Below are 12746 nucleotides of genomic sequence, written 5' to 3' on the forward strand. Positions count from 1 at the left end.
GAACAAAAACTAGAAAAAAATATGTATAACACCTGAGCACACACATTACACAGAGTAGTAAGAGTGGGGGATCATACAACTCAGACACCTTATAAATGGAGTTGAATGTGAGTGTTCGCAATAGTAGGGCCCTATGATTTCCGCGATAACGAAAACGCGGACGGAATCACGGAATCGGACAATAAAAACGGAATCTACTGTTAACACGGAATGCAGCGGAATTCGCCATTATTTTGGTGAAATTCAGTTTCGAGAGAAAGGGAAACAATACAGGTGACATTAACCTCACTGAATGTTTAGCAGTCACTCCCAAAACAATGCTAAAAACACCCGGTCCACCACTCCAGCCGAGTTAGCGGGGATGCAAACAATAGGTTCCGCCCCCGCTCCTAACAAGAAGTTGAAGCGCCCGCGGCTGACCGCGGAAATGCCTAAAACTTCCAAAAAGCTTAATAATTCGGTTTTAACCCCAAAATTCAGAGCGGAACAATACCCGAAACAATTTTATCACTCAGGTAATCAGCTGTTTTGCCGAGTATGCCAACATACTATTGATTGGAAAAGAAAAGATACGTGCGATGACCACTTGAAGTCAAAAATCCATCTAAAAAACAGTGAAAGCCGTAGCCAGGGCACGGCCCTACAAACCACAATTACGTCTACAATCAGCTCAGCAGATTCAAGAGTGGAGTTTATTGAGGACTTTGTGGCTGTGTGCGCCGCATCTGACATCCCCCTTGAGAAGCTAAAAAAGTTACGCCCGTTTCTAGTCAAACACTATAAACACGGAGGAGCGCTCCCCCAAAATGCCAGTAGCCTCCGCCAGACTCACCTGCCTCGAGTGTTTGATCAACACATGACTGCCGTTTTAAAGCAGATCAGGGGGAAGAAGTTCGCTGTGGTTGTGGATGAAACAACGGATGCACGGGATTGTAGCGTCCTAAACATCGTCATTGGTGAGTTAACTTAGCAGCCTGTTAATATATTGTTGCAATAGTGGCGAAGTCACGTCCCTTCCGGTAGAGCCCATGGGACCTATGAGATCGAAAAATATGAATGGGTTTCAATGGAGAGAAAGTAATTATTTTCTGGTCCCAGTCTTTATATGCCGTGGATTTAAATTATAATTTTTCATGTCAAGAGTTTGACCGTTTATTGTGCAAAAGTGCGATTTTCCTAGTTCATGTTTTATTGCAGGTTAAGGTTTAATTTAATTCTGCATTGTTTGTCCCCTGGTTTGATGTATTCTTCAAACAGTGCTTTGACTAAATGTTTTTATTCACAGTTATGATTTGTTAAAATGAAGGACAGGTTATAAGCACTTTTTATTGTTACAAAAAGGGTCCTCAAGTCCTCAGTTATGCATTTTTTACACTTTAAGGACACTGTGAAAAGTTTATAAGCACTTTATTATTTATGTAATGTTCTTATTTGAAGCACTGAAAACAGTGCAATGTTGTGATGTTTTAATAAATGTATTCGTTCGCACTTATTTGACACTCGTTCTGATGATTTAAATAGCTTAAAGTGTAAAAACGGAATTCATGAAAATGAAAACGGAAAAAACGGAATTTGGAAAAAAACAAAACGGAATTTGGAAAAAAACAAACAGATTTCATAGGGCCCTACAATAGCTTCTTCCACACGGTTTAGAATTTAAGTTTGAAAACAAACCTATTTGCTCCTTTCTAATTTGGTACACCCAGTTAAAAAGCTAGGGTTGGTTATCCTGGAAAGGCAAACAAGAGCAGGCTATACTTTGAAAATATGCTACAGTACATCTAGGGCTGGGCGATTTTTCGATCCCGATTCGGGATCGCGATAAAATTTTGATCGATTTTGATTATCTCCTCGTGACATGTATTCGATCTCACGTGGCAAAAGTAAGCGCAACAACAGTGTCGGAGTCTGCCGGCCGCCGTCTGCAGGACACGACACGCCCCCTTCCCATCGTGAGAGCTGCTGCAGTTGCGAGAGAGACAACAAGAGAGAACGAAGTTGAAGAAATGAGTGAAACTGAAGTCGAGGACAGCGAAAATAATGCCGAATGTGAGAGCGACATCCCTACATCACCCGGAACCGAAGACATTTTCGAAAAAAAGCGTAACGCGACGTCAGTTGTGTGGACGTGGTTTGGATACGGCTAAAAGGACGAGGAGCAGACGAAGCCGGCGGTCGGTACCAGCCAGGACGGGAAACACCACAAACCTTTTCAATCACCTGAGACGGCACCATCCCAGTGATTACACAGAGAGTTTGACTCTGGGGCTCAAGTTTGCACGACACCAAACAAAGAGACAGGCAAGACCACTACGTCTCCCGTTAGCATCGCTAACGTTAGCGATGCTATGTTACCAAAACAACAGTCCATCCAGTCGTGTTTTGCATATGAAAACAATCGAAGCGGGGAAAAAATATAACGAGCGCTATTACTTATTGCTTAGCTACAGATATGATGCCCCTGAGCACAGTGGAGAGGGACGGCTTCAGGAAACTGATCAAAAACTACATATCGTGTTAAGAATCTAGATCGATCAATATGGAAAAACATATCGTGATAACATTTTTTCCCATATCGCCCAGCCCTAAGTACATCCCACCCCACCTGCCCTCTCATCAAAGCTGCATCCCCAAATCACATGAACTGCCAGACCACTGTTCTGCTAGAAGACAACTTTTCTGCTCACGTTAATGGTTATGTTACTAAGACAAAACCTAATTTACAAATCAGCTGACCATGGTAACCTTGCTTTGAACATTTGGTCCAAATATGAAACTTCTGATGGTTGATGTATGCGGAGAAATGACCACATGACAGGAGGTTCAGCCTGAAAGTGTCAGGTGGAACAAGACCCTCATAGCTGGCATTCTGCATGCCTGAGGGGCTGGGCCCTTTACTACAAATGTGTCCCTAAACACACATTTGACCCCTGGCCTGCTAACCCCAAACACTTCCAACCTGACCGGGGTTTTCCCTACTATTATAGCACTTAGGTGTGATGTCCAACCTTTTTTAAATAATGGAAATTACCCATGCTGGGAGTTTTTTACTATGCTATACTGTTTAAACTTTATGGTCACTAGTCTCTAGTTTGGCACCCATCTCATCACCAAATCCCCTTAAATACTTACATTTCAAAAGCGCACATGGACAGGGATGCAGATGAAAGACATTGTAAGATAATCATCTAGGATGTGGACAGGCAGGAATTAGAGTTAAACCAGTTGGTCGAAACATTACCCCTTGTAAGCATAACAAATAGCCAGGACACAATCTGCTCAAAACAAAGCCATGTTTTTACTTTGATAGGATCTGTTTGGAATCTGAGGTATATTTTGATATTTAATGTTTATATATCTCCAGAAAAAATATATGATACCAAATCCTGTTTATAGCTGCACATTAAAAAAAACGAGTCGACATCAACTTTCAAAGGTAAACAGTTAAAAGGCTGTGTGGAGAGCAATTGCAGTGAAAGAGCAATGATGACTGATAAGGTTACGGTGGGATAAGGACAGCTTGGTCAGCACAGCCACATAAAACCATGACATGCTTATTGCTTATAAGTAGGGCTAGAAAACAAACCCAACTTCTAATGGAATAACCAATCGTAGGTCCTTCTCAACTTTCAGAAACTCTCAAAGCACAAAATGTTGCCTAACATTTGTTTTGCTCTGTACTCAAAATGTTTAAATCACAATATTCCTGAATATAATGCACTTAGAAATTGATTTGTGTAGCTTGTGTATGTTAAGACAAAGTTATACTGATGTGTTGGAGGCGAATGATTCATTTGAGTGATAGAAAAGGCTTTTTCGTTTAACAGCATATATATTCTAAATAAGGGTTACTTTGAAAGAAGCATTGTTTTGTTATTGGAACTGAAAGTTGACAACCATATTAGTACGACATTTTAAAAAGACCCCCAAAAGCAAGTACAAGGGAGGAGGAAGCAGGAAGTGGGGGCTTGTGGTTTGGTGAAAGCAATTCATGTCATCAGGGGATTAATCTGAGGCGACAACAAATTATTTGTTATGGATTCATCCATAGTTTTTTTTGATGAGACAATTCATCTGATTATCTTATATTTTTACAACAAACAGGAAATATAATAATTCAAAATATCACATTTCACCATGAAGGCTATACAGAAACCATTTAAAATGTAAATTTGTATATAGTATTACAAGTCACCATAAAAATTAAGATTTTAAATCAGATTCAATGAAACCAAATTTTGAAGTAGTAGTGGCAACGAATTCATAAAAGATTTTATTTGCACAGCTAGTTTCAAGTCTGCATCTCACACATAAGATGGACACACTCACAAAACACTTTGTGTGAAATTTAATTTGAACATTGTTTCCTCTCTGATGTCAACACATGGTTAGGGTTACAGCCTAAAAATGAGATGGAGTGAAACCCACAGGTAAATGAAAATTCCCTCATTATGCACGACATTCATATTCGACTTGAAACAATGTCATTTACACCACGCTTTAAGCCTAAAACTTGCCATACGAACATGCAACCCACACATGCCCTTGGAGCTAGAGTGTGTGTGTGTGTGTGTGTGCGTTTTCCTTTGTTCCCGTGTGTACATGAATGTGGCTCAGAGGAGGCTATTAGAGGACATTTAGGCTAAAAACTTGGATTAAATGATGCCGTTTCAAGTTAAATATGAATGTCGGGGCTTGCGGAAACTTAGATGACTACGCACGAGCAGTGTGGAGGCATGTTATGTTTAATCGCGTCTGAGTGGACCCGATTGACTTCAATTATATTGAATCAGGCTGCAACGCCGTTTACCCTTGAGACTCCAGAAGTGTTTTGTGGACTCACACAATTCACCCACCCCTGCATCGGCATATTGGAGGATGGATAACGAGTGAATTTTTCAGTGAACTATCCCTTTAAGCAGACATAGCATTGTGGAATGTAATAGCTTAAGGTCCTACTCCCAACAAGAAAGCAAAGTGAAAATAAACTGAGAGCAAAACAACCACAAAGGAGATTGACAACAGAGGACTAAGGGATACAAAGTTGTGCAGTGGTTCCCTTGCTGTGTAGCCCTTCATGTGCGAGTCCTCTCCCACTAGTAGTTTAACTCCTTCACGTCCTCAGAGCTATAGACCTCCTGCCACCACTCACATTATTGTGGTGTGTAATTAACAGGGTTTGATTCAGCAATCAGTCACGAGTGACACCATGTACAGTATCTGTTTCAACACTGTTTGTGTCTGGCTGCTCTCTGTGGCATCAACTTCCCCTTCAGAAGGGCTTTGATTACAACACTGGAGGAACCACCCGGTAAATAGACAATAAGAAGAGGCAGTTTTGCACTACTTCCTCAAATGTTCCTCTGTGGACAAAGAAAAAGCAGCATATTGCTCAAGTAGAGCTTGCCACTCGGATCTCTTACGTAAATGCTAGGACGTGCATTATCCGTGTCATTTATCTCCTTCTCACACATGGTCATGCACACAGTCAGCTAATCAGGTGCTACCTAAGCTCACATCCACAACACCTACTTCAACCAACTGCCAGCAACGAGAGACACCTCATATATAAAAAGTCTTTATCAAACAACTGTATGCCATAACATTATCAGTGTTTAAAAACAACTTGTCAGGCGCAGGGACCCATTATATTAGACCAAGTTGTGTTAGTGATGGCTTTGTAGAGCCAACACCAAAATATGAGCAGAAAATTACAAAGATAACCAACTTTGCATTTGTTCTCATTGTGACAGAATCCAGGGTGGGAAGGTATCAGGAAGAATGTTACGAAATGTGACTTCGCAGTTCCATCTGTGCTGCATGGACGTGCCAGACAAATGCATCAAGTTACCTTGGCAACTGAGTAAAAGCACCGATAGGAGGTCACACAGAGAAAAAAAACTTGCTGCAGACCAAAAACGCCTCCAGAATATGTATAGGACCCAGGAGGGAGGATACAAGATTACTGGTTGAAGGAGGGTTTTATATAAACTGTGGAGTGAACATGATGTAATGCAGAGCAGGGAAACATACCCTGCGAAACACAAGGGGCTGAACCCGATGACGCAAAAGCCCGTAGCAATTTAGACCTTTCCCCCAAAAACACACAGCTCTGATTCTGTGAGGGGAGTTTCATTTCACACACACACACACACACAGATGTAATCTCTAACTAATCACATTTGCAGGCCTTGGTCAGAGCAGCTACACCCCAGAGCTGAACAGATGGGCCCACGTACACAAGGCATCTCTGGGATTAGCCAAGCTCCGAAGATGGAGGTGGAATGAAGAGTTACCGAGGGAACCGTTTCTTAAAAGTCACTATAGATCTCAAATGACGCTGAGGGAGTTGATATCCTTCATAGATGGAAAATTGAAGCTGCATTTATAAAACACGTTATCGTCTGAATGATTTTCTCCCTCTGAATACAACATGACCACGTTTGAATTATGAGCTGTTGACGTACATCCTTGAAAAGACAAGGCACTTAGCTGTAGATGAGTGTGTTATAGACAAAGGGGTGTAATTAAAGACAAATAACTCCCTAAACAGGTGAGCTTCAATAAAACATCCAGGGGCTCACAATCTATCGGCAAGCAACAGTTAGTTTGCAACCTGAGGTTTTTGTTTGAGAAAAATTATATTTCAATGCAGCATTCGTAAATGGGCGTAAGATCGTTCATTTGTTGCTCAAGTCCCATACTGCAAATCTCCACACTGAATACTGAATCAACCATATTTTATTGGATTAAAACCTAAGCCCTTGCACCCACTGACCTGCAGACGAGGCTTTCACTGATAATTTATAGCCCATCCCAGCATTCTCAGGGTCTGAATTAGATGAAGTAAAAACCAAAAGGAATTCCAAACAGATTCCTTTACGGACATATGGACCACCAACCCTGGGAAGGCTTTATGTTTCATCTCCTATTCAGGGCTAAACTTTAACTATAGTATTATCTGACCACTCAATCATACAATGCTTACAGAACTGGTATGACTGCAATCTCAAACACTTACTAATGAATAAACAAATCCGGTATCTATTCAACTATTGAAGGAGACCGCTGGAGCCAAATGAGATTGTATCCGCCTTCCCTGCATGACACAACACGGCACTGTAAAGGCATGCAAGTCATGAGTCTGAACCGGTGACCTGTGGGTCATATGTTAAGTGTTGAGAACAGCAGCTCCACACAGCCATACTAAATATCGATATGGAACATTCCTTAGAGTCGTTTTAAATCGGGAAAGCAACGACATACAGGACACTGAGTGTGTTGGGCAGCAGGGCTGAGTAGAAGGAGGGTTTAATAGAGAAAGAAATGGCTAATAGTGAACAAGCAGTGATTTCAGATTAAATCTGTATCTGCTTGATAACTATTGAAGTGCATCACTCTCATGTGTGGGTCCGTTTCGTTCTGTTAAACACAGATAACTTTGTGTATATCTTCAAATACTCCTTGGCTAACAAATTAACATGCAACTCTTGCTACTGCTATAAGACCTCTGTCGCAGATTCATTTATCAGTAGAGGAGCCACACAGCTTCATTTGATCTGTGATAGAAGCTTAAGATTGATCAATGTTAGGTCTGTATGATCTTTTACTGGTTAGATGTAAAAGAATAAGGTCACAAATCTCTTACAACCTCCGCAATGGAGGGTATGTTTTCACACTTGTCCATTTCTTTAGCAAGATTTCACAATGAAGCTGAAATGATTTCAGTGAAACTTGGCGGCAGGGTGGGACATGGGCGAGGGAAGAACCCATTACATGTTTGTGCTGATCCTTGTAAAGGATGCACATGCAGGATTTCGTACCCACTTTCTTTAACATTGGTCGAGGGCACTTTTCACTAGTATACTTTTGGTTTTTGATTTCTCAGAGAATCATTCATGGATCCCTTTATTTATGCTTATTTTACTCCAGATCCAAATAAAAATGTAGTGAACTTAAACCAGGTTTCATAGGAGGATTTTGAGCCCTAGTGGAGCTCTGTGTCATTCCAGTTTGAACTGATATCGTGGATCCAAACATTAAGCCTACATCCGAGGAGGTAGATAGTTAAGAGGCACAGTGACTCGTTGAGTGGTGTTAGAGAAATGTGAATTCAATAAACACCTACCAGCTGAGCCTGGAAGGGAGTCCTCTCCTTCTCAAGCTCTAAAAGTCCCCCTCTTTTCAGTCATTTTAGGCCATATTGGTCGAAAACTGCAGGTCACTAGACACACACAGCAGCCACACGACACGGCCTCGGTGCTCCTTCTGAGACTAGATAGCCCGTACACAGTATTGTTCGTGGGTGAACCCACGCCACACCCAAAACACTCCCTGGAGGGGGACCGTGCAGGGGGTTCACCGCCAATGAGCCCGGAGCCTGCAGTGGCTAGGGCTGCTACATGAGCTCCGCGGGGCTAGCAGCAAGGAAACGGGTCGACACGAACCCCCCGTGTCCCCGAACACAGGCCAGCTGTGCGGTGACTCGAGTGAACACAGCCAGACTGCACCAGGGGCGTCACAACATGTTAGCTCACATGCTAACTCACCCCTGTGGCTCCTGCGTTAGCGGCACCGCTAGTTAGCTCACAGCGTTAGCTCGGCGAGGGAGCGCATGATTTATTGCGAGCGGTGTATCAAAGTGCTCGGTGTGCGGGGACTGTGTCTTCACGTGGGTGGAGGAGGACATGAATAATGGCTGACACACACATCACAGCACCCCGCTACACTCGCAGCAGCCCCTGCATCGGCTCGTCGTTTCTCTCGCATCCCCTCCTCCGGATGGATGCCTGATTTATACGGGGGGTACCCTGCGTACAAAAACAAACACACCCAAACCCGTGCGCGGGGGGCTTACAGGCTCGTTAGCTAGCTACATGGACGGCTGCGGAGGGATTTCTCTAAAAACGACGTTGCATACGATAACAAGGGTCCGCGTCGTGCTGCTCGGGGACTCACCGGAGGGGGGGCCGTGGTCCTCGGTCTTCTGCTGGTAGTCCGGCGGACACGTGGGAGGAGAAGACGGGGGGACAGGCTCGAGGCTCTGGACACGACGATGCGCGTCGCAACAGCTGTCCTCTGTTTTGAGTGAGGGCTGAGGAGACGCGCGGCGGGCGGGCGGAGCTTCCCGACCAGTCAGCCCATCACCCTGACGCCGCCCGGCTCCGTGCACGTCTTTATATACAGATGGATTACGTGTGCGTGTCCCCGGTGTGTCCACACTTCTGATATAACAAAGAGTTCAGGACAGACAGAAAGCTTACCTCAGGTTATTGTAGTGACCCCAGGGGGACGCGCGCCGTGACAGTTAAAAAGGGCGCAAAGTTCATGTCCTTGATTGTGACTCCTCCTAGGGGTGAAAGTACCTTAGTGCACCCAGCAGCTCCTGTGACTTTATTATTAATATTATTAGGTCAAGAGGTGGGGTTGCAGAGAAATAAAGAAACATCATACTGTCTTATAAACATTTGTGTATGCTTTAATTAATTTGAACGACCAACGTACCTCCTATAGAATTGTTTACACTATACAACAGACTTTAAACTTGGCTTTGGGCATTAAAGAATCCGACCCACTATTACCATGGCTACAGTTCTACACATGTGCATTGGATAGGCAATTCTACAACATTGTACCTCAAGCTCAGGTATTTTGCCAGTGGATTTTATATGACTTGCCAAATACATCAATTAAATATGTCACTATCAATTAAAACAATTCAAAATTTTGTTCTGATAGCATTTGGACACCATTGATGGAGTTTTGATTTTAGAGCTTTACAACTTGAGGCCACACTGCAATGATCCATAAGTTTGTCAATTTCTATGCTTGAATAAAATGAAACTGATTTCTACATAACATACCCTGTGCTAATAGCAAATACACTTGATGTACTACACAGTCCTGCATGAAGGCTGATACATGATAACCAATGGGGTTTAAAGCTATAGTTTAGACTTTTAGCTTATGTATTGTTATTTCTATACTAAAAGTCACAGACAAGCGTCCCTTGGTAGAATAAATACCGTAGACAAGGCTGAACAATCCTACACCTGATTGTCTCGTTCTTTTGGTAGAAATATAAAAGATATAGGAAGTGGGCTGATGACCTAAACAATTAGTCATAAAACATATGTGAAATATGTCATACTTGTTTGTTAACACTATAAAACTATGAGAGATACACCTCAGCCATTTTCCCTTTCTAAATAAATATGATCTCAGCTACACATCATTGGTAGTGACAGGTTTGTAGCTCTATATGTTCTATGTACAGTGGCTGAGAAGAGTACCCTTCTATAAAGACAGTTAAATCTGCTCCAGCATGATTGCCTAGTTCTTTTATAAGAAATACAAAAGGACAAAAGGAAGTGGTCTGGTAACTTCAATTATTTGTCATAAATTACGACTGAATAAAGTGGAGAAAATAAAGTCATCCTGGTTTCGGCCCTTATTTCACATCCGTCCCATATTTTACTTGGTTCTTCTCAGGCCAAGGCCCCATCCAAGTTTTGTGGAAAGTAGTAAAGTAGATTAGTGTAATCCTGCTGACAAATAAGATGAGAAATAAACACACAGTCACCTTCTCTATAGTGGATTGAATAACACATTATTGCATTTTAATCCAAATTCATTTTATTACTTTTATAACTCTTGAACACATTTTATGAACTTAAATTCATATTCAAGTGGCCACACTTGTCACTCCCTGAATTTCATGGTCTATAGACTGCGAAGGTGGGCTGACACCCATTTGACCATGTGGCTTTTTAACTAACATCAGATCACCTCCAACCTTTGAACACCTCCACCACAATGACATAACCAAGAGTGTCACATTCACTCCCCAAACTTGAGCTGCCTCTCCTTCTCTGAAGAGTGAAGCTCCTTCGCTCGATTCTTCAGGTCCTCTGCTTTCTTCTCATCCTTCTCTGTACCTTCCCCAAGTTTGTACATGCGACTTGCGTTGGCGCAGCCCCACACATGTCCCAGCTCACAAGCCCTTTGAGCAAACTTCAAAGCTTGAGTCATGTCTGGCTCTAATCCTTTGGAATTGCCCTCGATGAACATCGCGCTGAGGTTGAAGCACGAGGGAGCGAAGCCAGCAGCACAGGCCTTCTCATAGTACTGGCGTGCTGCCGTAAGGTCGGGTCCTCCCTCCATAGCTCGTCCATCATGGGCTAACAGGCCCACATTGTGACAGGCATCTCTAGACTTCTTTCCTCCGGCATTGCAAGAGCGCAGAAAGAGAGAGTAGGCAGTTTTCAGGCACTCGGTCACTCCACCTGGTGAAAAGATTCAGGAGAATGACAGTGATGCAGAGTGATGTAAAAGTGTTTAAACCCCTCCCTTCCATAATAATTGAGTCACATTAAATAAAAGATAAAGTACTATAAAAATGTATATAAAGATCTAAATAGAAAGAAGATTAAATAATTTAAAATAGCTATTGATGTGTTCACATACTATTTTTATAATCATTATTAATAGTGTTAAGGTTAAGGACAGAGGATGTTGCACCTTTACAGATTAAGCCCTACAAGACACAGTGAGACTTGTGATTATGGGTTATACACATACAATTTGAATTAGGTACTCCGGCCTCCTCCCAAACGCCAAAGACATATAAACCCACTTCTCACCCGACCCTTACAGGATAAGATTCATGAAAAAATAATTATTAAAAATAATAATCATAATATGAAACTTATTTACGTTCAACATTTCATCTTGAAGTGTTGAAAGTAAAACCAAAAAATGAAAAAGCAGACCAAGCAATGGCCAAAGGTCGATGGATGGATGAATGGATGTACAGACAGATTATTCATATTAAACAGCTAATATTTGCAATAATTTTTGCCTCGACCACTTTATCTTGCACTTTAACCACTAACTTTTGTACAGCCATAAAATAGTTGATCAAAATGTACTACTCAATGTCATAATATTAGGCCAATACATACAAGCAAGTACAGCACTTACAATTTCTTCCTCATATATCGTATCATAATTTTGTATATCCCCACCAGTGACTTTATGAAGTTAAGTTTTGAACTTCTAAGTGTATGTCTGACACAACAGAGAGGGTAGATAATGGAGGCAGTAAGCCACACTGCTGTCGTACCTTTCCCTGTGATATGGTAAGCCCCCAGCTTGTAGCAGCTCTCTCCATGTCCATGAGTTTCACAGTTGTGTTTGAGCACCTGAGCTGCAGCCTCATGGTTCTTCTTCACCCCATCCAGGTAGTCTGCCAGCCTCTGACACCCTGAGAGGAAGAAAGCAGGTCAGTGATGGCACAGTTCAACCTCCAGCTGAGTTTCAGCACCACTGATCTGTGAACAGCGCAGGTCGTGTTACCTTCAGGGTCTTTCTCTTTGTAGCACTGGAAGCTGTACTCCGTCCCCAGGTTGTCCAGAAACTCCTTCACCTCCTTCTCGTCCTTAAAGTCCACAAGTCCCGCCATGTTTCCGCCGACACCTCTGCGTGTTAACCCTCAGAGAAATCGCATGTGTTGCAGGCTGAGCTCTCGCCACATCCACTGCTACTTGTGACCTTGGTGAGCGAGTTCAGAAGCGATGTTCGAAAAGCGTTTCCTCACAATAAACACCTCATCAGAAATCATTACAGTCAGAGGTAAGTTTGTTATAGACGCTCACCAAAGATCCTCATATGTTAGGTTGCGCTTGAATCCAAAAGAGGGACAAGTCCATGTGTCTTCCTGGTTTCATAATCCGACTTTACAGGCT

General features: G+C 42.5%; 1 protein-coding gene across 2 annotated transcripts; it reads right to left on the reverse strand.

The window, feature by feature from the left end:
• Positions 1-10623: 10623 nt before the first annotated feature.
• LOC133010281 (cytochrome c oxidase assembly factor 7) lies at positions 10624-12744 on the reverse strand. 2 transcript variants are annotated; one of them, XM_061077805.1, is made up of 4 exons: positions 12657-12744; positions 12358-12552; positions 12125-12265; positions 10624-11285 (listed from the first exon to the last, which is right to left on the reverse strand). In XM_061077805.1, exons 2-4 carry the CDS (start codon positions 12461-12463, stop codon positions 10840-10842), a joined length of 693 nt encoding a protein of 230 aa, XP_060933788.1. In that variant the 5' UTR covers positions 12464-12552; positions 12657-12744; the 3' UTR covers positions 10624-10839. The 2 variants fall into 2 exon arrangements, with proteins under 2 accessions (XP_060933788.1, XP_060933787.1); XM_061077804.1 differs by having other exon boundaries at positions 12358-12744.
• Between the last annotated feature and the right edge of the window lie 2 nt (positions 12745-12746).

Source organism: Limanda limanda, chromosome 9 (genome assembly GCF_963576545.1).
Source record: "Limanda limanda chromosome 9, fLimLim1.1, whole genome shotgun sequence".
NCBI lineage: Eukaryota > Metazoa > Chordata > Actinopteri > Pleuronectiformes > Pleuronectidae > Limanda > Limanda limanda.